This window comes from Astatotilapia calliptera, chromosome 23 (genome assembly GCF_900246225.1).
Source record: "Astatotilapia calliptera chromosome 23, fAstCal1.2, whole genome shotgun sequence".
Lineage (NCBI taxonomy): Eukaryota > Metazoa > Chordata > Actinopteri > Cichliformes > Cichlidae > Astatotilapia > Astatotilapia calliptera.
The window spans coordinates 11,270,406-11,298,266 of record NC_039323.1 but is presented as its reverse complement, the minus strand read 5'-3'; the positions used below and the strand labels follow the sequence as shown (position 1 = coordinate 11,298,266).

Here is a 27,861-nt window from a genome sequence, read left to right as displayed (position 1 = left end):
AACATTTGTAATATAAAGTTATTTCCTAAGAAAATGTTTTATTGTCACAGAAGCTTGCTTTCTGCCCACCTCTGATCAGATCAGCTGGGTGACCTGTGTGTGCTGTTTTACCGACAGGGACGTTGCAGAGCGCCCTCTGGTGGACAAACATTCCAACATCAACAATCATAAAATACAAGTGTTTGTGTTTCCCTTTTTTAATTTTTAATTTTCATTTAACGGCCATTATAATTGTAGATACCGATGTATCAGCTAAAATCAGCCCCACTTATATACTGGGTGGGTTTTACAGTTTATTAATCAACAGAACAGTTTACTAGAACTTTTTAAATATCACAGATAAATATTTACTTTGTAGAATTCATACATATTTGCAGCTTAGCTGTTTGTTTTTAAACATCCTTTTTGCAAAAGCTGCAATTTTACAAAATCTAATTTATAAGGGAGCTATGGGTACTCTTCACTGTTTTATTAGTCACTAATAAAATATGCAATAGCACCTGTGCCACTGCAAATAAAAAAATGTGCGAATCTTAAAATGTTAAACAAGTTTCTTTTCAAAATCTAAACCCTTCATGTAGTTACCAGAATACAACATCTGTCCTGCGTGCTCCTTGGCACACAAAGAGGTTTTAAAAAGAGGCCCATCATTAAGCTTCCATACTTGACAGTTTCCCTAATTGGAAACTGTTTCCGCTACCTGTCTTCGTCACATTTACGCACCCTTTGATGCATTTGCTGGAGGACAAAGGGATGTGGAAAAGCATAAAAGGTGCCTCTCCCCACTCCTATTTCAAAATCTACAGACGCTCCGAGCCTGTGTGCAGAGAGGGTTAAAGAGATTTAAACATGAATAAGAATCCCGTCACCAGAACGTTCACCATTGGAGCTATCTGCAGCGGAAGCAAAGCTTCAGATGATTTCCCCACAGGACGTAGGCACAGCAGTGCAGGGATCCAGGCGCTTTCGTGGGCTACCGGCACCGCAAAGTCCTTCGATTCCCATGAGAACATTTTTCCGAATATCCTGACTCCTGACAGCATCCCACAGTTCACCATTCCAAGTCTGTCTGTGCAGACTGGCTTCAGATCACTGGACAAGGAAAGTAACAAAGAGAGAGAAGGGGGCTCAGAGATGACGCCAGAATCCTCAGTTTCTTCGGCCTGCGCCACGGTCTCGTCATCTGCATCATTCTCCAGCTTTGCTTTAGTTCGGTCAGAGCGCAAAGCTGAGCGGTGTGTTTCAGACCCTTTAACCAAGAGGAGATCTCTCCTTCAGAGGGAGCTGCACTCTCCTTGCTCCTACAGTGAGACCCAGCATTGCCTTGACCCCGCAAGCAAAGCCGCTCTCTCCCTGCCGCACTTGACCAAAATCACCACCCCCTACGGCTTCGTCACCTTAAGTCAGAGCCCCCAGATGGCAAGCGAGGAGGCACTTCTCTGCCAAGCAGGCCCGCACCGCTTAAATAAAAATGACAAGAATTCATACTGGCTCAGCAGAGCTCCCGGGAAAAGCACAGAAGACATTAAAGGCAAGTCCTCCCACCTGTCAGGGCCGGAGAAGAGACTATCCAAACACTTGGCTGACTCACAGTCTAAGAGAGCACTACAGGCTTCTGCTGTCTCCTCCACCACAGTTTCATCGTCTCCACCACCAAGGCAACCAGATGAGAGCCGTAAACCCCGCTTCTACGAGGTCATAAAGAAACACTTCATCTCCCGCCATTAGAAACATCACTATATATTTGACTGTGTGGTAACAATGCCAAGAAAATATGTTATGTATTTATTTAAATTTGCATGTAAAAATAAAAGTTTTCCTCCCGTGTAAAACATTGAAAACTAATTAAATTGTACCAGATTTTGTCACTACTCTGGTGTCACTTTCAAATATCGATTTAGTATTGAAGCACCTGGTTCTAGTTAACCAAATTTCAGAACCCTTTGGGACATTTTTTCAGGTCTTCTGGTATACCCACCACACGTCTGGTAAACACTTCCTCTTCTGTCTGCTTGTCATTGCACACATTGAATACTGAAAAAAAATTTAAAAGCTTATCACACCGTCACAAGGTTTCGAGACAGCTTGTCTGTATACCTGCATGCAACTAAAACTCAGACATGATTGGTTTATACAACCAGACACAAAGCAGAAGTGGTTTGTTTCGCAAAGAGTTCAAAGTCTAGAGCTGAGCACAGAGGAAGATCACCTTTAAGATTCACTGAGGATATTCCACATCACCCGTGAGGTTAAGGTTAATGGATTCCTCTACCGCTTAAATGTCAGTCACTCTCAGTTTGCCTGCTCCTATTCACTTCCTCGCTGAACACGTATTTATGAGCCCTGAGTCCTGCAGCGCTGAATGCGTCCTTCTGCCAGATGAACCAAGCGCTTGCTCTTTAGCATATGAAGAGACCGCTGGTCGCCTAATACATCCTTGGAGCATGCGTCCTTAACCCTCCCACACACTGAAATTAAGCAGGTAAATATCATTATGGCCCAGAGTACCCTTATCTAAGCCGAGGGCGAGGGAAACACAAGGCTGACCCTTGAACACGGGAATAGATAAAGGTGATCTAAATTTAAAATCACCCGCCGTGCTGTTTCTGCGCGTGATTTAGGCCGTTCCTCGTGGCAAACAGGGGTTTCAGCTTTAATGAAAGTAAAAGAGGAGGAGATGAAAGAAAAAAGGCATGCAGAACATCTGTGTTGATTAATATAAAACAAGTTGGAGAGGTTCATATCGCAGTCCATCTGAATGTATTTTTATTGTGTTGTTATTGTATGTTCCTTAAATTGGACTCCACTGGTCAATATAACAATACAAACAAAAGCTGAATATTATTAGTTGAATTTTTTTTTCTTTTTTTTTTTTTTTTGCTTTATTTTAACATGTGCTGACTGTGGAGTTTGCATGTTGTCCCTGTGCGTGGGTTAAAGTCACCTTATGCAGATGCAAGAGAGATGTTTGTATTTCCTGTCTCAGAGCGATGCTGAGAAACACGCATTCATTACTTCTAGGCTGAAATATTCATTTTATCAGGTCAATCCAAAACACCACAGTGAGTGTACTGACAGGGAAAAGAAAGAGACATATAGACAGACCTCATGGTACCTTATATCCCAACAGAGCTCTTCGCTCTCAGACTGCTGGTTTACTTGTGGTTTGTATGACATTTAAAAGTAAAATGAGAACCTGCTCCCTCTACTTTCAAGAGACTCTAAACCTTCGTGTTTGATAAAGCAACCTAGAAACCCAGAAACCTAAAAGATTCAGAGAGTTTCTCTCATCCCAACCAGTCGCAGCAGATGGCCGCCCCTCCCTGAGCCTGGTTCTGCCGGAGGTTTCTTCCTGTTAAAAGGGAGTTTTTCCTTCCAACTGTCACCAAAGTGCTTGCTCATAGGGGGTCATATTATTGTTGGATTTTTCTCTGTATGTATTATTGTAAGGTCTGCCTTACAATATAAAGCACCTTGAGGCGACTGTTGTTGTGATTTGGTGCTGTATAAATAAAATTGAATTGATTTAAAGAGGAGTGGGCCAAAATTCTCCTGAGCAACAACAAGAAACATCTCACTGCTGTTCTCACCAACAAGGGTTTCTTAACTAAGTACTCACTCATGCTTTGCTTGGGGACCAAATACTTATTTCATTCTATGACACACAGATGAGTTTGTTTTTTGAAATGTGGTTTTTCTGGATGCATACATAAGACTGGATGCACAGTGACATCTGGATTTTGGGTTGAGTTGGGAGATTTAAAAGAAATCAAACCAGAAGATATTTTAATCCAGATGAGCTCAGATATTTTGGGCATTCTAGTTTTGACACTGTGTAAGTACACTGGCTTTAAAGTTAAATGTCAGCTGAGGAGAGTTTGTTTGGCAGGAATGAGGCAGCGTGACCCACATTGTACTTGTGACCCTCTGATGTGCGCGTCCTTCTTCATTTCAGTTCTCAGACAGAAGTGAAAATTCAAAAGAAATTGGTCTGGTTACTTTCACTGAAAACACAGAAAGAGATTCAGCGCTAACGGCCTTCGTCACCGCCACCGTGCTGGAAGCCTCCATGGACTCCACAGTCAGCCATGATTACACGCTTTTACATGTGTTTATCAGTGACCTGCTGACTGCTGCAGTGAGTGTAAATATAACAGATACTGAAAAACTGCTTTTAGCCAGAGGCATTCTGGGATAGGACTACATTAAGGGAGCTTCATGGTGCAGAAACCAGCTGCACACAGAGATTAAAATATCATACAGCAACCTGTGTGCGCGCATGTGTGTGCATGTGAGGAGGGTTTCATACATGTCTCCGTTTATCAGTTGCATCACATCAAACCTTGTCCCCTGTAGTCAGGTGTTGATGCTGTCACACGGTTGTTTTTCTGTGCTGGCAGAGTGCGGTTGTAAGATTAAACTTTCTGCAGTCATTCATGTAATTAGAATATGAATATGAATTTCCTGTGTTTCCTGTCGCACTGTTTTCTCTTCAGGTGCACTGTAGTGTCAGTATTTGTGATCAGTAAACTATCCCTGGATCAAGTTAAGATTATATTCCAGACATTCATTCAAAGAGGTTTAAGGAACACCAACAGAAACACGGGCAGATGTTTATCAGAAGGCAGTTATTTGGTGTTTCCACCTGCACAAATATGTTTTCCTTCCATTTAAACCAGCGGTAGCAAGTACTTCAGAGAGCAGCGCGTGCATGAAAGCTACAAGTGCATCGGGCACATGAGAAAACCTAAACAGCACATGCAGATCAACTGCAACTGACAGAAGGGAGCAAAAATGAGTGCATGCTGAAGGTGCTCCGCTGTAACTGCTCTTCCCCATTTTGACAAGCTGAGGTTAGCTCAGAGAGCAGCTTTGCCCTCAGAACAGACATAACTTTTCCGGTGCCAACCTCAAAGTCTAACTAGAAACGATTAGAACGAAAGATAAGCAGGGCAGCCTCAAGAAGACACAAGTTTGCTTTAAAAATGTGCGACTACACGTGTGTGACTGTGAGAGGCAGCGAAACGCAGCAGGGGGAGTAACTGAAGCGGATGGGAAGTGTTTTATACTGACTGAGCTGGCCCCCTGAGCTTCACATGCACTCAGTTCAGTGACAGAAGCAAAGTGTGAGAGAAGTGGAAGAGCGGGTTAGGTGTTAGATTCCCGATGGCGTCTGCTTCAAGCAGCAGAGTGGACGAGCAGCCGCCGGCACTGCCTGTCAAACAGCACAGGTAAGCATTATCTTTCTGTCAGAAGGAGAAACCTTTATGGCTCCTTTTGACATGTTTTTCATTGAATTTTAATAATATTTTCACTCCACACCCAAACCTGACAATGGAGCAGCAGGCAGCTTTTGCTGTGCATATATTGCAATTGCATGTATTTCCTCAGGCATTCCAGCGTGGAGTCTGACTGCAGCCCTGTGGTACCACAGCATCAAAGTTCCGCATACAACGATGTCTTTCCTGAACCCACCGACTGCAATGCAGCCCAGTGCCCCATACACCAACGCTACGGTAGGTTTGGAGAACGATGACACCAAAATATCTCTGCAACAATAAATTAGGCAAATAGCACTGTGGTTTACTGATTACTGAAGTATATGGCTCGGTGTGATGGGAAAAAAAAATACTATTACATCTGGTTCTTTTTTCTCAGTTCGCCTTTCAGTTCATGAGAACTCGAGAGGAAGTCACCTTACAAAACTTTTACTTTCACTGAAAAGGCAAACGGGGTAAATGTCCTTATACTGAATGACTCCTTTGGAGGTGTGATTGTACTATGCAAGCAAGTTCCTCTCAAATAGGAGTGGCAAACTTTCTCTGGGCCACATGCATTCAGTTTCATATTAAGTAGGCTGCACCAGAAAAAGAAACTACTACTAAACAATTAATAATGAAGTACATTCTTAAAATATTCCCATTTATTGAGCCAACCCTCACCGATCAGCTCATGAACAGTCAGTGTTGTTTTTGTAAACATAAGTGCAGTTTCAGCAGTATGTCTGTTTTACAAAACTATTTTACCTCAGTGTGTCTCTGTATTGTGTTTAAACTACTTCCCCTTCTTTGCCTGCTGTTGTTGTCTGACTTTAATTCCTCTGATGGTGTTGCTCAGATCCGTGCAGACACCTGGAGAGATTTTACTCTGATATCAACCCACCGCCTGTCCCGAAGAAGAGGTTACATCGTGCTTTATCCCTCCCGCCCACCCATGTGCCTTCGTTGCCTCACATGTCACCCTTTTCTCCTCTGCAAAGATTCCCCCAGAACTTTGACAATCCGCTGTACATGATGGCACCCAAACAAGATCTTTTTTTCTCAGAGGAGCTAGAAGAGTTTAAACCATCCACAAGCAGTCCTGTCTCCGTAGTGTCCTTCTCCCAGCTGTCGTTTGACACTCCGGACGAAGATCTTCCCTACATCTTCCACAGCTTTGTCGATCAGGGGGTTGTTTCTCATGGGATTCAGCATCGCCATCTACTCTTTCTTAGAAGCATGGCACAGACTGTGGAGGCAAGGAATCTGCTAGAGGGCTCTAGAAGGGATGTGAGCTCATACCAGCCTCAGGACTTCCTCTTGCATAAGGGCAGCCAGCCAAAGGAGATTGGAAACATGACTTACTACAGCCTGCACAGCCCAAAGTTCCCACAGAGAGTGCTCGGTTTAAGGGTAATGTTGCATGTCTTTTATTCATTTTGCATAGTTTACAACCAGCTCTGTGTGCATGTTGTGATTTGTAGTTGTTACATTTCCCTTGAAATTGTCTGCAAAACCAAGTGGTAGGAATGTTGCTCATAGCAACCAGTAAAACAAATATGATCTTTATCGGCACTTGCAAGTGCTACAATGGCTTGTGGTGGCAAAAACGCTTCCTCTGAACTATAGTATACCCACGGCTGCAGCAGAGTCGACTTTTTTTGACATATTTATCACTCAGCACTTCAGTGGTTTGATTGCTGCTTCTCTGTGCAGGTACACAAACACACTGATGAGGTTTTCTCCACTCAAATCCAGCGGCAGCCGCCACACGTCAACGTGCGAGATGTTATTACTTATTTCCCAACCAGCAACAGCTACAGAACCAGTGAAACTCGAGATCCTGCTAATCCACCAGGTGGAAGCAGCACTGAGCGTGCAGCAGAAGCCACGAACCTCTGCAAGCTCACAGTTCAGTCTTTCCTCCAGAAAGGCCATGCCATGAGCGTGGAAAGAGACCTGCCACACGCCAGCCTGGATGATTTTGTTAAAGACAGCAGCTCGCTGCAGAGCACAGACTCTGTGCGTTATTATAGACAGGTGTGTGCTCTGTTGCTGCAGATATTAATGGGTACACACCATCTATACAGTAAGAGAGGCACTGCAGCTGAGCTCAAACCCCAGGAGATCCTTCTAGTGTGGCCCGATGGGAAGAGGGACAAGGCAGAAAACAACTTGAATAAGGACGCCTCTGAGGAGAAGGAAGAAACGGAGTGGGTAAACACTCCAGAAAAAGGGAGGATTCAGACGTTATGGAGGACGAGAGGCTGTCCTCGTGTGGTGCTAAAGCCACAGACTTTCGCTCAACCCCTCACCTCCATCAAATCTCAAATTACAGCTTTAATCCAGTCCTGCTGGCAAGAGAGTGCGACATCTCCGGGTTCAGTACCAGATGTTTGCAAATCCTCCTACCAAAAAGGGCTTCTTCATCTGTCCTCTCTGCTTGAGAGCGACAGCGGGGCTCAGATGGTGGACATGGTAGCCATGCTTCAGGTGCTCCTCTGGGGCCCACACGTCTCTCTCTTCAACCAAGGAGGCCCTGCAACCACCATTATACATAACTGGCTGACAGTCAAGCGGGCGCTGCTGGTTATGAAGTTGGCCGAAAAGGGGCTGATCGAGGATCGGTCTCTTCTGGACTGGGAGGACTGTATGTGCTTGCAGTATCTGTCCTTTACAGACTCTGAAACAGTTGCGAGTGTGGCCAATGAGCTGTGGCACACAGTGAACGCTGAGCAAAGTTTATAGTCGATATCAAAGGAGTCCGTCGTTATCACCCGACTGAAAGGGAAAAACAGTCCAGATTGAGGAATAATCCACTTCAGTGCATTCTCCTTCATCAGCTGTTCATGTGCTGCACTTCATAATGTAAAACTAGTCTATTAAAAAGACTCCACTGGTTTAAAAAAAAAAAAAAAAAGGCTGTTTTGTCAACTTCATCTGACTCTTGTGTCAGTTTTTGTCTGTACACTTTACTTCTCTCTAGTTATTGGGTGGGTTTCAAGTTAAAAAAAAAAAAAAAAAAAAAAAAAGGTGTGAAGGTGGGGCATGGTTTCTGTTCTCAAGACCTTCACAAAAATACTGTGTGTAAATGAATGCGACTTCATGCAAGTTGTTGACTTTCTGAAGGGGATTAACCTTATTCCCCGTATCCCAAATCAAGACGTTACGAAATGCAGCCAGGAGCTTACACAACTACTACTGGCTCTAGCTTTGGCTAACACAACTAAATGCTTTCTCCTTTTAGAGGGTGTAATTATGTTTCATGACACCACAGAAACCACAGTTTAAGGTGAGCACTTTTATTTAGTACAGTTACAACATGCACGTCCCTATCAAGTGTATCGAAACAAATTAAAATCATGCACACATTAAAAAAAAAATCAACAGGAGAATCAACTGAAATCTATATTTCTAATTACATGAGTAAGCTCAATATAACTCATAAATATATTTGAGATGATGAAGGTTTAGAGAGAACGAGCAGGAAGCCAACACTACACATCGGGGAAAGTATCACAGCAGTAAGGATGCATTGCCCAAATATTACGTGTCGCTTGATTTACATTCCTGACATATTAACATCTTACCCTAGTGCAAATCGTAATGAAACACAGCACGTGGCAGGTAAAACACACCTCAACCATACTGAGCTTGGATGACATTTTTATAAACAAAATTATAAAGATGTGGTTGTGGATTGAAATAAAAAACAACAAACAAAAAAAAGATTTTTAACTGCTCAGCGTAATTTTAATCATCATCTGAAGAGTCACGCTCGATGCTGTAAGCCATGAAGAAAGCGTCAGGGCGGGAAGGGACGAGGGGATGACCTGGTCTCACAATCTCAAAGCCCAGGAAACTGAATGTACGCAGCAAGGATGCTATGGAGGACGACACAAGGAGAGATCAGAACAGAGCAAAAGCAGCTCATCTTCCATGAACATATAGACACGACACTGCCACTGTGAGTGTGCTGAAAAGCACCATGCAGAGAAAAGCTCTCAGCACTGTAAACACATCAGTACAGACTTGGACCAGATGTTAGAATCAACACACCCGTGACATTTCATAATCACACTGTTCACTAACAGCATCTGTGGTGGTACAGTGGACATTAGTCTGCATAACATGAGTAAGTTAGTTAATTATTAGATAAATCAGCAAGACTGTGCTCAGAAACATCCGGCACGTGTTGCAACATCTGAGCTCTTTAACGAAGAGTCTGGCCTGAGTCCAGTGCTACTTATTTTTGGAGTCGTGAGCAGTACATCGCACATTTATTACAGGTCTGGAAACTAGTGTGAAGAGGTAATGAGGTTCATAACATCTGCAGGCAGTATGCATTTAAAACATGCTTAACAACAAAAACATTACTCTGTTTCCTGATATAGCTCAGTATTTTATATAAAGCGTTAACAGTTTTAATTTGCATCAAAGAAAAAACAAAAAACCCCTCACCTCTATCATCACGGCTCTTATGAAAACAGATGAAAACGTGGTCAACCTGCAGCTGCTCTTCTGCAAACTCCAGCAGAAGGGCAAAACTGGAAAGAAACAGAGCAAACAAGAAGGGTTAATGTTTTGTCAGAGGGTTGTTAATAATTTGAGGCAGAGCACATTTCACCCAAAGATTAGAGGTCCTTCGTTTATTTATTTATTTTTTTCCAAATACCATTTTTGCTTTTAAGATTTTTTTTTCCAGTGTGGATGTGAATATTATTATACCTGCCTATATACTGCATCAGGAAACACGAGTAGATGTGTGTTTCTGCTTTAGCAGTTACCAGTAAATAAAAGCGTCTGGTCTACTTCCTCTTACTTGAATCACTTGCAAACAAGTTTTGCCTGCTCACCTGTCTTTGCTGCCCTCGGGCAAAGCTCCAGGAGGGATTTCAACGTACAGGTTTCCTCCTTTCAGCGCCGCCCTCCATACACAGTGCTTTCCTTCGGAGCGCCGGGGCTCAAAGAGTAAGAAGCGCACTCTGCTATTGGCAGGGGAAGGTTCCTCAAGAACCAGCAACTGAGCATCCTGGGAAAGTGTAGTTTAGGTTATGTTAAAAATTAAATTGCACATACCAGCAGGGAAATTTCTGTATTTCTTTTTAAGCTTTCATCACTTACAGAATAGAACAGCTTAGCTGAAAGATTGCGATCCCGTTGGTCATTCCCTCGCCCACCTGGGATCTTCAGGGGTGGGAGAGGGGCATCAGGAGCACCACAGAGGCCCCGGACACGGGTTACTGCAACAGCGGGAGCACCTCAAAGGACTTGAGATACTGGATAGCGAAACAAACGCACACACAGATGGAACCATCATGAGCTGGGTATTCAGTCGAGATTCTGCTACCAAACACAAACCAAACTCTTTATAAGCAGCAGGTTCGGCACAAATTAAACTGCAGAGTGACTCATCTGCAATACTGCAGTAAAACATTTGCTAACCCCGAGTGAGTCTTCAGACACAAAAGCACAAGACTGGGGGAACCGGTTCAATCAATAACCGTTCCTGTGTTGAGCACAGATGCGTGCATGACGTGCCGACGGATGAGGAACGCGTAACGGAAAGGAGAAGTGGTTTATGTCACACCACCACATCACTGATGCCTCACTTAAACTGTTAGCAATTTTCTGTCAGCTGTCAGTCAAATATTGACCACCAACTATGAGAAATTGTTTGCTTTTGTCTCACAAAGACACATCGAGGCTACGGCTCATGTGGGAAAGGAAGCAAACTTCAGAAAGCTAACGTTTGTCAGGCACACTTCTGCTGCGGTCACTTTAAGCTTGTTCCACGGTTCTCACAGGAAACCTGCCAGAAGAACGGGCTATTTTTTCCTCTAGCCACTAGCCTACTTTAGCCCTTCACTCACTGTGTAGCTCCAGTTTAAGAGACGGGGATAAACAATACTCAACAGCCATTATAATCCAGTGCTGTGTCACAGCACTCCTCAGATTTAGCTTGCTGTGACTGCATACATTTACAGCTTTGAGCAAAGGCCTGTTCACTGGGATTCTATTAGGAACAAAAATAACAGCACCGCAAACACCATCACACACAGAGATGCTCTCTTACGCAAATGCCACCAATGCGCTACATGTTGAGCAGAGGTGCGGAAACCAGTGTCATTTGCAGTGTATAATACTCAACTTATGATCTCACAGAGGATTGGGATTTTAACCAAATGCAGTTACTCCCTAAATCCAGTAATCAGATTAGGAAAGGAAGCCACTTGCCATCCTTGCAGAACCCCTCAACGCCTCCTCCCTGCGATTTAAAGAGAACACGAAGTTCTCAGTCAGTTTCTACCTTTAGCGTTCTTTGAGACTGACATGTGAACAGTAGGCAGCACCGCACAATGACACCCTGGGGGTCATCTTAATAAAAACAGCTGCCGTGAATAGTGTTTGTAGGAGAGTCTGCTGTAAATGAACATCATTGTAAAGGACATCTGCACTAAATCTCATGCATCCATCTAGCAGAGAATCATCTTTAATCTCATGTTCTAGCCTGCACTGTTATAATGAGACTCTTTAATGTAGTATGACATTTGCGATGTGGTTTTTTTAGCTCACCTAACACGTTCTGGCTTTCAACAAAAGACAAATTAGCAGGTTAAAAAGGTAACATTCTTTAATGCAGGGTTAAATTTGCACAAGTTTAAATACCTTTGATTTTATCAGGTGGTCAAAGATGAAAAGAATGAAAAGAAAAGGCCTAGCCTTCTCTTAAGGTAACAGACTTTTTTACCTTGGGAGGGGGGGAGGCTATTAGCTGCTATAATAGATGTTATTTTAATGCATGCTTTATTATTGGAAGATGTGGATGTTAAACCACCCTCATCACACATGATAGCTCTGTGTCAGCATATTCATAAAGCCATTTTTTCAAGCTTCGGCTTAAAGAGAAACACTATTATATAATATACATACATAATATCTAACCATGACAATTACATAACTATATCCAACTTCCAACCAACTAGTTGCCACGAGAAGCAAAAATACATCAAGATTTGTGTGTAGGCCATAACTTCCAAAATTCCCCATACAGCACCCACCCTGCCCCCCTCCGTCCCTCCTCCCCCGCAGTGGAAATTTCCTATGAGCGCCTCAAACACTATAGATCAGCACAAACAGAGCGCGTCAACAAATCCTGTCAGGGCACGAGTGGTGCAACCACAACCGACCACCAGACTGGGTTAATCGCTAACAACCAGTTTCGAGGCATCCATCCCCACCAGTCTCCTCACTTCCAGTCAATCGGTACTTTAACTGCACCCAAACAGGCACACGGCTTGCTGAAGAATGGCCCCGCAGCAGCTCGCATAAATCAAACCGAATCGGATTAAAAACATTACAAAGGTTTTTCTGAACGTCGGTAAAACGTATTCCCTGTCCGCCCACCTGGAACCCGTGTTTTCCAGAAGTTACTGGGTGTCTTATCGTGGGTTCAGAAGGGCGAAAAGAAAAAAATAAAATAAAATATATAAATAAATAAGAAAATCCCTGAAACCACGAATTAATCCGTACAGCCATCATTTTAACTACATGGTTAGCTAACTTTACATAACCCCGCGCAAAAAATGTCGTACTAGTTCTACATCACAAAAGCCACATCAAAAAAGATAGTAACATGGTTTCAAAGCCATTGATCATTTCCATTGCCAAGGACGAAAATATGAACGCATCCGTCAGATTACCTAATGCTAAAGAGCTAGCATTTAGCTTAAATGTCTACGCTAATATTTAAAGGGGAAACACACCTAGTAATGATAAAACACTCTTATTCCGCTTTTTAACACGCAAAATTTGTATTTTAAATGTTATAAATTATAATTCTAGTCGCAACCAGGTCTTAATAGAAAACCTTACGACACGTTAGCCCAGCCATCGATAACGCGAACCTGTGGCGTTTGACATATTAGCTGACGCGTTAGCATCTGTGAAGCTACCAAAGCGGCGCTGTCACTTCTAACATTTTGGTCATAATCCCGGTACTACGGTGTATTTAAGGTGATTAATATGCATCTTTTATGGAATTGAAATAAGCTACCCGTGATTAATAATGTTCTCTAGAAATGTCAACTGAAATAAGTGTCGCTGTTATGTAAACATGAAAGGCTGTGCTAGTCGCCCCACAGCGTATGCGAAAGCTAGGCCGCGGTTTTTAAACGTAGCTTAGCTTAGCTCACTGAGAGCAGCTGACACGGACCACAACATACCTTTCACTTTCAGGTTTATTACTGGACTTCTCGATAACAGGCATCTCGGGTAAGTTTCTCTCTTTTTCTCTAGCAAAACAGTGACTATTCAAAATCGTCTGTAGGTTAGATTTAACCATCCGGCCAGCGTCCACACCAGCTGCTCCCTCTGTCCTCTCCTCGTCACCGTATGCTGGGCTAACAAGCGGGGAGCTGCGGTATTTGGCAGAGGCGTGTTCTGTCAGTCTGACGTTTACTGTCGAAATGTGACGCAGTTACTCAGTACCATCACTTCACGGTGTAATAAAATATACAACAATAAAACAACGCGTACAGAATAAAAAGATTTATATCACAAAAGAATATCTAAGTAGTAATACATTGGGCTTTAGATTTGGCTTTAGATTGGGCACATCTTTTAAAAACAGCTGAAGACATTTTTATATAGAAAAGCTTTTGATTAATTTGTTATTACGTTGTTTTTATTGTTTTTTCATTGGTTTACCTTGCTGTTTTATTTACTGTTACATTGTTTCCATTTCTTGTACTGTAAAGCACTTTGTGATTTTTTTTATCTATGAAAAGCGCTATATAAATAAATTTTACCTACTTACTGCGTACCCCTGGTACAGACGATCTTGTTTTGTGTAGAATTAGCATAGCTTTTTCTATTTGTCTTTTGTTTTATATATATAATTTATCCCAAAAATAGAATTGAGTTGTATCATTTTTGCCAAGTCAAGTGGCTTTAATGTCATTTCAACCATGTGCAGTGGAACAGTAGACCATGGTTTAGCCGAGTACATATTTGAGTAGTAGGTTATTATTGCTGATCAAAAAGACTGGACTGCTCCGGTTGAGTAATTTTTTCAGACAAAGTTTGGACATGTGCAGAGCAGGGATATGGATATACTGGACAAATGCTGTTAAAAATGGAGCTGCCAGGCCGGAGGAAGGCCTGCAGAGAGTTGATGTGACAGAACGATGGTAGGTAAAGGATGACATGGATGCAGATGATGTGCTGTGGTGACCCCTGAAGGGAGCAGCCAAAAGAAGAATTGAAAGAAGAAGGAGAAGTTATTACTGATGATGATGCCTTTATTGACACTATATACAGCAATACACTGAGACTGCAGGTTCCCAATCATACACATCAGTGTCATGTGAATTTAGTAACATACAGAATCAATGAATTGGGACTAATTTATTATGTGATGAACTTTTAACAATGTGTTGTGTTTTAGGACCTCCTCATAATTAAGTAAACTTTTACCCCACCCTGGTAACTCTGGCTTATCTTCCTCTGAGCTGTGGAGGAGTAGGAGTGTTCATGGCACTGGAAGGCGGGTGTTACTAATCCTTGTTCACCTACTGGCTTACTGCTATTAAGTTTGAGTGTCCCTTTCCCTGTTTTCACACCCGTGCCTGTCAATCAAGCAAAGAAGCAGGTGCAGAGCGTGTACACAACCGCAGCAGCACAGCTCTACTATCCCTCACCTCTGTGGTTAAGCACAACTGAAAATCAGGTAAGCATATTTTTCTGTCCAGAGGTTCATATCAAACTAAACCCTGAGCTCCATATTTGTCTTTCTAAAGAGCTGCGTGTGCCTATTTTAAGCTGTGTTAGTGTCACATGTTAGTGTGTGGCTTGGAAGAGGGTGCAAAAGGCAGTACAGGGGAAAGTGGAATATGATCACAGATATAAGATATCGAGGATTATACAAACCCCACGTGTGATCATTCTGTGTATTCTGTGTACTGCTATTTTACTAAATCTCAACCACACAGTCCTACTGAATCTTTCCTCATCTTGCAGTGTTATTTTTCAGCCTTAAGAAGCTGGAGCAGGCCTGTCTGAAGGCTTCACGAGTAAGACACATGTTTCACTAAACAGCCACCAGACTGATGAAACTGAGCATGGACTAAATGCGTCTGACTCGTGTCTGTCTGCAGTGTCTTATGAGCGGATTCTGTGCATTGAAAATCTGAGCGATGTTCCAAATCCGTGGAAAGGATTCACTGTGAACCGCTGTTTAGTGGCGGCGCTGGTTGTGCTACTGGTGAGCTCAGGAGTTAACGAAGTGCATGGTGAGTGCCAGTGCACTGTCTCTTTACCCCCATCAGACATGTTTTGAGCTTGTTTCTGACAGATTGCTGTGATTTGTAACAGCCGACAGCTTCTGTGTAACACGCTCTCAGTCTTTCGTGCGATTGTGTTTTCTAGATGCTCTGGACTATTTTGTTGAAGAGACAGGTGTGTGGTCTTTCTTTGGAAGTCTGCAGAGTGCTTCAATAACACAGGTATGGTTTCTCGTGATTCTGTCAGTTAGCCTGCAACTGTTCTTGTTTAAAGACTGAGGGTGATTTTATGTGTAATGTACAGATACAGTAAAGTTTTCCTCCTTTCGATGTGGAGGAGCAGCTGCTCCTCCACATCGAAAGGAGCCAGTTGAGGTAGTTCGGGCATCTGACAAGGATGCCCCCTGGGCGCCTCCTGGGTGAGATTTCCGGGCAGGTCCCACAGGAAGGAGGCCCCGGGGCAGACCCAGGACACGCTGGAGAGATTATATCTCTCGCCTGGCCTGGGAACGCCTTGGTGTTCCCCTGGATAAGCTGGAGGAGGTGGCTGGGGAGAGGGAGTTCTGGGATTCTCTGCTTGGGCTGCTGCCCCCGCGATCCAGCCCCAGTTAAGCAGAGGAAAGTAGATGGATGGATCGACAGTAAAGTTTTTTACTCGGTTTTCTGGATCAGCCACAGCTGAATACAGAGTCGTGCTCATTTCCAGCTCGGTATTTTAGTACTTGGACTTTTAATCATATATCTTAAACATCATCCTTTAATGGGGCAACCCTTCAGTTCATCCGCTGTGTGAAATGAGCCATTTTAGCTTTTCTGCCTTTAAAGCCGTAATCCATCTTCTTCTCTTGGTGTTCAAGCATCTCAGTGACAAGCTATCAGTCTGAGAGGGCCATATTAGTGATATTTGCTTCTCCTGGCATCATAAAGCAACAACAGTAGGATAAACAGGGCAAAATGGAGAATAATGGGCCTGCTGTAAATTCACAGAGGTTTTGAGAAAGTCTTTGTCAGATTTGGAAATAAGGGAACTGTAAAGTGTCCGTTTGTATGGCTGAGAATTAACAAATACCCGGTCAACACACAGCTGATGAACCACTGGATGGCTCCATACTCCCCTTACATGTAATCTTACCAGTTTAAACAATTTTATTCCTCTTTTTTAAAGACTGAATGAGCAAACCTACCCTCTCATAGCTGAAAAAATAAAGTTTTGCAAGACTGACAGTAGCAGTATCTGTTCAACCCAAAGCATAAAGCATGAAACACTGTGTAAAGTGCACGTGTTGGTGTACTGAGCAGAGCTGACTGGTGATCCTGTAGACTAGAGCAGTGAACAGCATTTGGAGCTTCTGTGTGTTAAAAGAACAACATTAGAAGTGTATCTTATAGTGCGTCTTATTTTACATACATCGAGATTGCTATGTTCTACAATCAAGGTCACCTGTTTCTGATTCTTCCACACGTTTTTAAGCGTTAAAGACATCAGAGTGCGTCCCGTGTCTAGATGACATCATCTGTGCACCCATCTGGACTATTTCGGTGTGATTTTCCCATTTTTGGAGATGTATGCCTTAATGAGACTGTTGTGAGCAGTTTCATGCTGAAAGTATTTTCCTTTGAGAGAATTACAAATACCAACCAAAAGAGGTTTGCAGCTAGCTGCAGTTCAGCTGAAGGGGGGGGGGGGGGGGGGGGGGTGCCACGATTACATCCTGTCACCAGAGTTATTATAGTATTTTGTATTCTCTAATAAGTTTTTATTGTATTTTGACTTTTTGTTTTTACTGTTCGAAAATTTTTCGTTTTTATTCGGTGCAGTGTTAGTTTTTATCTTTTATTGTATGTCAGAGGTAAGATTTAGAAAAAGCAGAACATCTATTTCAATCAAACTATAAGTTTTTGTCTGGTAAAGATCCAAAGCATCAAACACGTTTATCAAAACCTCATCAACTTACAGGTTAAACAAGATTAACAGATGCTAAAACTCCACAATATTTCCTCTATATTTAAATTTTAGTTATGTTACGAGCCAGCTCAAAAGCTGCAACATAAATATGGAGACCAACACCAGAATTTCACAGAGAAGATTTTATTTTTTATTTTAAATTATATGATAAGTTAGCTAAAATAGCTGGTACCACTAAGACAAAGACTAGTGCACCTCCATGAAAACTTGCCTCAAGTATGTATAAGGTGTGGTCAATTAGCAACAGCTGAACACTCTTGCACTGCCACTGCAAAGAGATTAGGGGCTACAGAGGGGCGTAACAAGTTAGTTTTAGTTAACAGTAATAACCTTGCCTATCACAGGTTAGTGTATACTTCTTTGGGTGATGGATGCCGAACCTTTCGCAGCTATTTTTGAGAGTAACAGAGTCATTATTGTATTTTTGGTACTGCAAGATGTGTGCTTAATGATTTTCATAAATGTTCCAAAGACAGCAGAAACGTCTACAGCCGGTTTCTCCAAATCTAGGAAATGCACACTAAACTGCTCAAGCTGGACAAACAGCTCTACAGCTCAGAGGACCGAAAATAAACTGGACTTTGGATCATCTCTTTAAATATCACGTGCTCAAATATTATTATAAATGAGAATTTTTATTATGCAACAGTATAGGATTTCCACAGTATTTAGGGCTGGTTGATATGGAATCACACGTGTCTTGTCTCCCATTGTCTGCCTCCAGATCTCCATATGGGACAGCTTCACCCGGTGGTGGGGATCTGAAGAAGTCGGAGCGATTAGAAGAAGGAAGAAGCCAGTTGCTAATAAAGCAATCCTGAAACCCAAAATCAAAGCATAAAACATATACTGTAGCTTATGTAGCTGTATGGCTACGAATACAGAACTTTAAATACACTTTGCATTTAATTATCACAAGTTTGAGAAGGCTATATTTCATCCTTTTAACAGTTTAACACTCAGAAACATTATTCCAATTAAAATATTTTCAAAATGACAAGATCTGATTCATTTTAGCATCACTAATTATCAAATATCTTAACATGAATAGCATTCACATCAACTTTGTGATCTTAAGACTTGTGATCTTTAATAAAGCATAAAAGTAGTTATATTTAATTAAAAGTACATGTGGTGTATTGTAATTGATATTTCATAACTGAAACATGCACATAACTATCAGTTGTGTGAAAGTTATAAATGCTGGGGTAAAGTAGCTGTAGAGAACAGCTCTAGCGGCATCCACACTCTCTCGCAACCGCATCTGGCTTGATTGAGATGAAGGTCCCATCTGCGTTCCAGTCCACCACCTCCAGAGCTTCGTAGGCCACGGGCACGCAGCAGGGCGAACGCTCACCCGCGTTGCCGCTCTCGATGTGGGAGTTGAGCAGGATGGCGTGGTTGTTGCCGTTGGTCAGAGGGAACGCGCAGGAGCCGTGGCAATTGTTAATGTTTGCGCTGCTTGGGCCGACAAGAAGCTTCGTCAGGGACACGGTGAGAGCCCTCAGCCCACAGACGCTGCCCCTCACTGACGAACTGGGGTCTGCTCTTGTGGCCCGCAGTTTTCTTTGCGCGTCGTACGTTTGGGCCACCGTCTGCAGAGCCTTCAGCAGAAGAAACGCACGGAACTGACTCCCTCCTGGCGGACGCAGAAAGAAAACACATGCAGCACTTAAAAAGGGGATATACGTGACCTGTACAGCGGTGACGACAAAATTCACGCTAAGCAAAAAGCAAAAGTGGAAACGAGTTCCAGTTTGTAGAGTCTGTGGAGCTGATAAACTGATGAACACAGCAGAGCAAAATGACAAAATAACAAAATCTAATCAAATTAAATTTAATATAGTTGCTCATCTATATATGTCAAAGGTCACTGGTTAATATAGATCCAAATTTTACCACTGACAAAACAGCAAATGATATAATAATAGAAATGAACGTCAGCCAAGCTCACACACACTCACATGATTAGTTTTCTTAAAGACATCTGCTGATATCTAAATATTTCATGTCCAGGTTTTTGTTCTTTTGATGAATGAGATCTAATTTATTTATTTTTTAATCTGCCGTCTTCAGAACTTTTAAAATTTGAATAATAGGAATCTGTTTGTGCACAAGACTTAAAATAATCTGAACTCATAGGTCACTGGGGCCGCTGTAGAACTGAACAGACAGTCTGCAGCATGATTACTGTTTTTGGCCCATAAACCTTTGACTGCAAGGCCTGTTATAAATGGGGTTTAGAGAATCCGTGGCCACTCCCTCCACCCAACATCTCCTAAAGCTGGAAGCTGAAAGCTGCAGAGGGATACTTAACTCATTCACTGCCAGCCATTGGCAGTGAATGAGTTAAACCCATTGACTCATGCACTGCAATTGACGGCTATAGACGTCAATGGCAGTGAATGAGTTAAATGCACCCGACTGTGCAGCAGGGTGTTGTTTCATTTAAAAAAAAGATGCTTCCTATGTAACTATAACTGTTCTTGCACATGTCACCTGTGGCATGTTCTTTCTTCTGTAACGCACTCAGTTCTTTGAGCCTCCCCAGGCTTTCCTTGGCTCCCGGTGAAACCTCTTCCTCTCTGATTAGATCTGTCATTTGCACCAAAGTCTGGTCCAGTTTCTGTCTGAGCTCCTCTAACAGTGCAGCAGACAGGGCCAGCTCTCCGTGGCACACCGGCAACACAGAGCTCCAGCTCGTGAAGCCAAAGACTGTGGGAGCTGTGGAGTTGATCATTACTGCCAGCAGGGTCTCGCTGGAGGATAAGCCAAGCGAGAGGGGAGGCAGAGACTGTAAGGAGTCCAGAGGAAGTGGAGGGGATGCGAAGTGTTCCTGAGGCAGAACACCACCCAGGAAGCGTTTCATCTCACAAAGGAAGGAGGTTTGCAGAGATGCCGGGGGCGAGCCCGAAGCACATCTGGGAAAGCAAACAAAAAAACAAAGCTGAACGCGTCTCTGACGACAGTGAATGTCAGCAGAAAGAAAGCCAGGCCGACCTCGTATCAGTTCCCGTTCCCCCGGAGAAAAACAGAAGTGGACTCATGCTGATGTTACTTCCTGATTTTTCACCAATCAAGATGCTTTTTAGGTTTTGTTCTACAATGAGAGGAAATGTAAGGAGGGTACACAATGAACCACAGATGGGGAAATAAAATGAAGAAGATGATATCTCACTCATATGAGGGGGTTTTGTCTCAGCAGTAATCTGCCACCTGTCATTAACGCTCCCCTCTGATGATTTTCCTGTCAGCAGTACATACTGCGTGTCTCCTGAAATGCACACAGCCTGGAAAACAAAGCAACACAAAAACCCAGAGTTAGAGATCTGCAAACCTTTCATTACATTTTATCACCCAAGGCAGGGATGGCAAACTCGTTTTACATTGAGGGCCACTTGATGCAGCTCGATGTGAAACTCCTCTTTCAGTGAGTGTGAGAAGTTTAACTGCACATTTCATTACTGAGACATCTTAATATGAAAAAAACAAGTGCAATTTGTACACCAAGCCTCAGTTTTTGTGCATGACAGAGAAAAGTTTCTGTAGTAAATGAAGGAAATAAATGTGCAAAATTACAGAAAAACGTCCAGTAGCTCAAAGCCGTCTAGTGTGAAGTCTTTGCTGGGCCCAATCTGGCTCCCGTGCCTTATGTTTGACAGCATCCTTGAAGCAGCGTTTGCACCTGAGCTCTCTTTACCTGCGTGTTTGGCTGCAGAGACCGACTAGTGAAAGCAACTTCCAGGTCTCCTCGTGCCAGTGGACTTTCAAAGGCCAAGAGCAGCACGGGGTTCGTCCTGAGCGAAGGAGACCGTGGGAGGTCAAAGGTCAGTGTGATTGTTCCTTGCTCCTCTTCCTCTGATACATGTACTAAAAGAACAAAACCAAACAATTTACAAAGTGAAGAAAGAAAAATAGCAAGAATGCGGTTTCGGCTTTTACCTGCAGCTGGGTGCAGAACCTCCAAGCTGCTCTTCTTGTTAGCGAGGTCTAACGAGAGCGAGGCTGATGAGTGGGCAGACTGTGAGCAGAATCCAAACAGAACCAAACTGCTGTTTGTCAGTTCGCCGCTGTCCCCCACACCCTCACGCAACGCTGCAAAGATGTCCTCCACGAAGCATGGTGCAGCATGAGGCGCTGCTGCTGCTGCTGATGGTGATGATGGGGTCATCGCTGATGGGAGTGAGTACTCTGAAACGGACAAATTAGTTCACGCACTAAAGAACCAGTCTGAAGCAATAACCACATGCACGCATTTTTCCATTCAAAGTTAACGAGTTATTAATTAATTAATCAGCCGAGCGGTGTCTGACCGGTTACTGTGGGGTCCTGGGCCGGTTGCAGGGTCCAGCAGAGCGTCAGCGCCTCGCTGTAAAGAACGAGCAGACCCAACATGTTTACAGTGTCTGCGCGTGCGTCTGTGTGGTCAGATCTCTCACAGGATGGGAGTTACATCCTCGGACCTCCCATTCTCACCACCTGGGGTCCCCTTTCTGCCAAAATAGCAGCACTGTGTGTCCTTGATGACTGAGATTATCAGTATTTGAGATATTTTAACCTGACTGTAGAGAACATTCTAAAATCAGACAGCAAACGGGACATAGATGTAAACAGAAGATGACTTTGGACACACTGAACATCCTTATCTAGCAGACACAAACAGGTTTGAGAAAGAAAGTTTCTCACAAACCTTTCACAGAACACGCCAGGCTGAAAGATGAAGAGTGTTGTTTAATGTTTCGTGGCTGCAGAGCTAATATGCACGCTGCCTAACTTAAACAAAGAGGACAGTAGAACTGGAGGTTTGCTTCCATCACGTCGACAACAAAGCTCAAAACGACTTTAAAGAAACACTTTGCAGTTTTGGTATATCTGCTTACTTGTTTACGTGTTTATTGCTATGTGTCCAAAGACAAAAGGTATTTGTCTTCATCTTTGCTGTCCACCCACAGATACCGATTAATATATACAATAGAAATAGAACAGATAAATACAAATAGTACAAATAAATAAATAAAGACAGAAAAGGAGACAATATAATGAAGTGTGAAATAGGTCAGCTTGTTCAAGAGTCTGATCGCAGTGGGGAAGAAGGAGTTGAAGGATTTCACACTTCTAAACCTCTGTCCTGAGGGCAGAAGCGGGAACAGTCCGTGTTGGGGGTGTGGGGGGTCTTTGAGGATGGAGGCAGCTCTCCTTTAGACTCTGCGATGGTAGATGCTCTGCAGAGAGGGCAGCAGAGTCCTGATTATCTTCCCTGCAGTTGTTATCACTCTCTGCAGGTGTTTGCGGTCCATGGCAGTAGTGCTGCCGTACCATGCAGTGATGCAGCTGGTCAGTGTGCTCTCCACAATGCAGCTGTAGAACCTGCTGAGGATCTTGGCCGATATACCAAATTTCCTCAGCCTCCTCAGGAAATACAGCCGCTGCTGAGCCTTCTTGACCAGCTGTGTGGTGTTCAGTGTCCAGGTGAGGTCCTCAGAGATGTAGATGCCCAGGTATCTAAAACTGCTCACCCTCTCCACTTCAAGGCCCCGGATAAACAGCGGCTGGTGAGGCCTCCTCTTCTTCCTCGTGTCCACCATCATCTCCTTTGTCTTTTCAGTGTTGAGGGTGGGGTTGTTGTCCTCACACTATGACACCAGACTGGCCACCTCTCTTGTAAGCCACTTCGTCCCCTCCAGTGATGCGACTGATCACTGCAGTGTCGTCCACGAATTTCAAAATGATGTTATCTTTGTTGGAGGTGACACAGTCGTGGGCGTACAGGGTATAGAGGATGGGACTGAGGACATTTGACATTATATATGGAAAAACTGAGACGCAGAGTTGAAGTTGCACTTTCTTATATTGAGATTCACATGTAGTTAAGCTTCTTTACTCTGACAGAGCGGGGCGTTTCACTGGTCAGGTACACTTAAGACCAAAGCGGGCTGAATGTGGCCCACAATCCACAATCAGTTGGACATCCCTGCTTCAGGCTAACCATCTCCTGCCCCCGGCTCCGTGTATAAATGTATGATCACTAGTGACACTACTAAACACCGTTAAAAGGTTTTTATTCTACTCTAAATGAAAATCTGATCTGTTTCTATAAGACATATTATGAGCATAATAAAGAGTAGCGGACCAAGGACAGATCCCTGAGGAACTCCGACTGAATTTTGATTTGATCAACTAAAACATGAAACCTTCAGTACTTCACCTTATTTCCATTTTTTTTTTCCAGAGTCATTTCAACATTTCTAAAATTACAACAAAAATAACTATTGCAAACCGGGAAATAATCTGGTTTATAAGGACTGCAGTCTTTTAACACTTTTTATATTAATGTTTTCTAAGTACAAAATATAATGTCATTTGTTTTATTTTGCTTAATTTTCATTCAGTTAATATCTTTTCCTAATTTTTAGAGAAGTTTTGTGGAAAAGAAACCGTTCGGAGCAAAATATTTGTTCCAATCTGTTTTAGTTTGTTGCATAACTGAAATGTCATTCATTTATTTTCATCTATGTCAGATGAGAAACAAATCAGATTGTTCATCAACTGTGTGGTCTGCCTGCATTTTGGGTGAACTTACCATTAAAGGTCATGGGAAGAGAATGGGTTATCTTAATGAACCCACACCGGAGATCTGGAAGCATTCGCGCTGGAAGACGAGCAGGAAACATGTTGTCAGAGGGAGACCTGAGTGGCTTCGAGGAGCTGTTACTCCCCTCAGCATTTTCACAGCTGCAGGCTTGTTGTGCAGACAGTCAAGGTCTCAGAGCCATTTGTGGACGTTTTCCCCCGGTGATAAAGCCAAGGTTCACCATACCTTATAAATCATCAGTGAGGAATGGCAGGAAATGTTCATTGTATCAAGGCGGTGTTTGAAGCACACCAGCTTGAATGTTTTCAGTCACACTTGTGGGAAACAAGAATTGCACTTTGATGAAAAAGTAATCAACATCTACACTCCTGTTTCTCCCCATCGTATATTCACCTCTCTACAGTGGTGAGCCACAGGTGGTAACCGGGGAACGCCACAGGCCTGGCTTCAGGTGGAAAGCTTCAGTGCACGGGCCTTTTAGGAGGCTTTCTCTGAGGCATCACAGGCATTCGACACAGAATAAGGTAACATGTCTGTGAACTGAAGCAGCAGAAGCTGTTTGTTTTTACAGACCTCACCGGACCAATAATCCTCAAGTGACCAAGTTAGTGACTGAAGCGGCTCTCTTATGCAGGACTACGTTTTTCTTCATTTATGTGTTTTATAACGTTCTCCATTTCTTTTGAAAGCTGACATATTTTTAAAAACAATGTCGTTAATTGTGGTTTTTAATCACCCATCACTTTCATATCCATCTCTCTGACTCAGGCTTGCAGGACCACAGTGAACAGGCTGTTAGTCTTTCTCGGGACTGACACACACGCACGCACACACACACACCACTAATGATGCTGACTTCTCAAAAACTTCAGTATCTTATACAGAGACACATTTTTTATCAACTTATTTTACATCGCGGGCCACTTGCAGGCCACTTTGAAATTACGTGAACCGGACCAGTGCAGCTTCTCTATCCGTCTCTGTGAAGAGATTTACCTACAAATTTGATCTCAGAGACATGTGGAAACAGGAAGTGCAGTTTTAACCACATCTGTTTTTCTACACGATAAAGAAATGCTGCTGTAATGAACTGAAGAAATCTGTCAGGACAACAGATACTGTGGACCAGCTGTTAAAAAAAAAAAAGGAAACTGCAATAGTAGATAGAAAAAAGAAAACAGAATTTTCTTTAAGGGTTTATATATTTGTTGGTTACTTTGTCTTTTCATTAGGGAAAAACTACCAAACTTGTGAAAGTTCATATTTTGCCGTCGAGCGGGCCAGATTGGAGTCTTTGCCAGGCCAATTCGGCATTACAAGGTAAATGCCGCCTACATGTGAAGTCTACTAACTTAGGATTTAGGTAGTGGGGCTTCAAACATGGTTCAGGTATGAAGATGTCAGCATGACACCCTCTTCCGTCACAGCAAACCAAATGGACTCGGACAAAGTTCACTCCAAACGCAAACTCAATATTATAAGAAACAATTTATTAATAATCATAAATTGCAGGGGAGAAAAAAAAACATTAATTCCATTTTTTCATCATAACATCTTAGGATAAAAGCACCAACATCAAACAGTAACAATGTTTCCATGAAAAACCGAGGGCCTTTTGGAAAGTAGGTTTGCCATTATTGCACCTCAAACCTGCCCTGGCTTCACCAATCAGAGAGCACTATACACATCCTGTAGGTCACGCGTGTCCTTGAAGGTTACCCCCAATTCAACGAGGGATTCAAACAAGACACCGAACCTCCTCCTTAGAGACGCAAATCTAGACAGAGGCATTTGTGAGATGAGGAAGATGCTGAAAGTTGTAGCCATTTCACAGCTTCTCGAGATCAGATCGCTCATAAAGCTCGGACTGATTGTCGGGGGTTGGGGTGTACGTGCCAGCAGGACTGCATCTGAGGAGATCTGATGAGGGCAGCTGATACATTTTTACCTTGAAATACACTGACTGAATGGTGGCCCTGGTCCTGAGTTGGGTCGTAGAGGGACTTTGTCATGCCACCTGAAGGTAAATTAACATAAGATGCAGCAGATTACGAAACTTGTTCTTTCAAGCAGTGTGGGGAGTTCCTGAGTTAAGACCTTTGGCAGGATTTCGAGTAAACAGCCTTGACTGCAAAGCTCTCAAAGATTATCTACGAATAATGTACCAGGATGCAGTATCATGCAGAACTGCACAGCTTTAAAGCCAAATCACACCCCAGAAATACATTTAAAAACTATAAAACTGCTTAAAATCTGTATGTAATGAATGGAATCCCTGCCACCTTCCTCAAAGTGCTCTGACAGGCACGTACACCCCCCTCCGCCCGCCGGTGTCCCTCCAGATTAAAGATTGAAAGGTTAGACTGGGCTGTGAGAAAAGCCACCAGGTGAGCTTGTGTGTAAGATTCTTAAACCATAAAACCCTGCAGCACAACAGGAGGAGTAGTATTCATCAATAGCTGCGATTTTCCTTGTTTTAAGTGAAGGAGAGCACCGTGCTGTCTGACTAGTAGTATTAAAAACTGACAAATCTGAAGACACAATCAAAAGCATAACATGTGACTGCAATCGTATCAAACACCAAGAATAAGAAAATCAAAATGCCATCAACAATAATTACAAAACACCTCTCAGTGCTGGTAACAAATGGACTAGTCTAATTCTAAAATGACTTTTTCTCTTCACTTGCACACAAGTGCACGGGACACGGTTTTATTTTTCTATAAAGCTTTGATTATTACACTAATATTCCCTTAGATATGCGCTGGCAAGTGAAAAATTAAAAAAACAAACACAAAAACACACACGTACAAACTGAGCTTTAGTGTAATCCCACTATCAGAGAAAAAAAGGAAGCCTGTCTGATCTCACACACACACACACACACACACTAAGACAAGTGTTTCACATCAGCTCACGCGGCGAGGTACGGCCTCGTCAGTAAGACGTCTACAGGCGGTGTGTGTAAAGAGGCTGATGCGCAGTTCTGTATGCACCAGTGAAGATTTCGATTGTAAAGTCTGAACTGCCCTCGCTTGGAAACAGAAGCACCATTTTTCCTGCAGAATCTGGGTTGGTAAAAAAAAATTCAACACCAAAAACAAACCAAAAAACAACAACAACAAATCAAAGAAGTGAAAATACCTGAAAAAAGTGATAACAGTTCTAGTACTGGAATCTGGTGGCGTTCGAGCCGCCGCACCTTTGTGTAATAAACACACAGCCTCTGAGTTTGTGGCTGCGGGGTGTGTGTGTGTGTGTGTTTGTTTTCAGGTGCTGATGTGCAGCCATGTTAAGGTCCTCTGGTGGCAATGCTTTGCTCTGCTTCAAGCCTCCTGTTACAGGGTGAATTTAAGGGTCACAATGCCAGCACCAAATCACCCCTTTCACATATATATGTATATATATTTATATACTTATATATATTTATATAGACTGTATATAGTTACTTATTTTATATACTTTTCTGTTTATGACAGAGATGTACAATTAAAGAAAACTTATGTACAAAAACAGTGTGTCTTGTTCACCAACAGCGGGCCGATGTATGTTTAAAACATTAACAGGGGCCCCCGTGGCCGTCGCTCGGACCCCGAGCCGGCTGCACGAGAGCACTTTCATCCAAAGGTGGCGTCTACAGTTGTACAAGATGCATTGAAAGAACGAGACAATAGCATATTAAATATGAGAAAGGAAATGCCAAAAAACGGCTTTACAAATGTCCCTGTGTACAGCACCAAGTACTCGACTTGTTTTTGATGT

At 42.9% G+C, this 27,861-nt stretch overlaps 4 protein-coding genes across 4 annotated transcripts; 2 read left to right on the top strand and 2 right to left on the bottom strand.

The window, feature by feature from the left end:
• Window positions 1-400: 400 nt before the first annotated feature.
• On the top strand, window positions 401-2,731 carry LOC113016525 (uncharacterized). The gene has a single exon (XM_026159417.1). The coding sequence runs from the start codon at window positions 850-852 to the stop codon at window positions 1,726-1,728; it is 879 nt and encodes a 292-aa protein (XP_026015202.1). The 5' UTR covers window positions 401-849; the 3' UTR covers window positions 1,729-2,731.
• Window positions 2,732-3,520: 789 nt separating this feature from the next.
• Window positions 3,521-8,244, top strand: LOC113016926 (inactive tyrosine-protein kinase PEAK1). Its single transcript, XM_026160122.1, has 4 exons — window positions 3,521-5,231; window positions 5,392-5,516; window positions 6,118-6,671; window positions 6,975-8,244. Exons 1-4 carry the CDS (start codon window positions 5,167-5,169, stop codon window positions 8,004-8,006), a joined length of 1,776 nt encoding a protein of 591 aa, XP_026015907.1. The 5' UTR covers window positions 3,521-5,166; the 3' UTR covers window positions 8,007-8,244.
• A 300-nt stretch (window positions 8,245-8,544) lies between these two features.
• oaz1a (ornithine decarboxylase antizyme 1a) lies at window positions 8,545-13,705 on the bottom strand. The gene is given in 6 exon segments (XM_026160171.1): window positions 8,545-9,142; window positions 9,720-9,805; window positions 10,115-10,290; window positions 10,383-10,469; window positions 10,471-10,537; window positions 13,484-13,705. Coding segments are annotated over 6 exon segments (666 nt in total). The 5' UTR covers window positions 13,603-13,705; the 3' UTR covers window positions 8,545-9,011.
• Window positions 13,706-18,123: 4,418 nt separating this feature from the next.
• On the bottom strand, window positions 18,124-22,233 carry amh (anti-Mullerian hormone). Its single transcript, XM_026160170.1, has 7 exons — window positions 21,821-22,233; window positions 21,450-21,698; window positions 21,208-21,377; window positions 20,686-20,797; window positions 20,508-20,607; window positions 20,007-20,428; window positions 18,124-19,146 (listed from the first exon to the last, which is right to left on the bottom strand). Exons 1-7 carry the CDS (start codon window positions 21,900-21,902, stop codon window positions 18,740-18,742), a joined length of 1,542 nt encoding a protein of 513 aa, XP_026015955.1. The 5' UTR covers window positions 21,903-22,233; the 3' UTR covers window positions 18,124-18,739.
• Window positions 22,234-27,861: the final 5,628 nt, after the last annotated feature.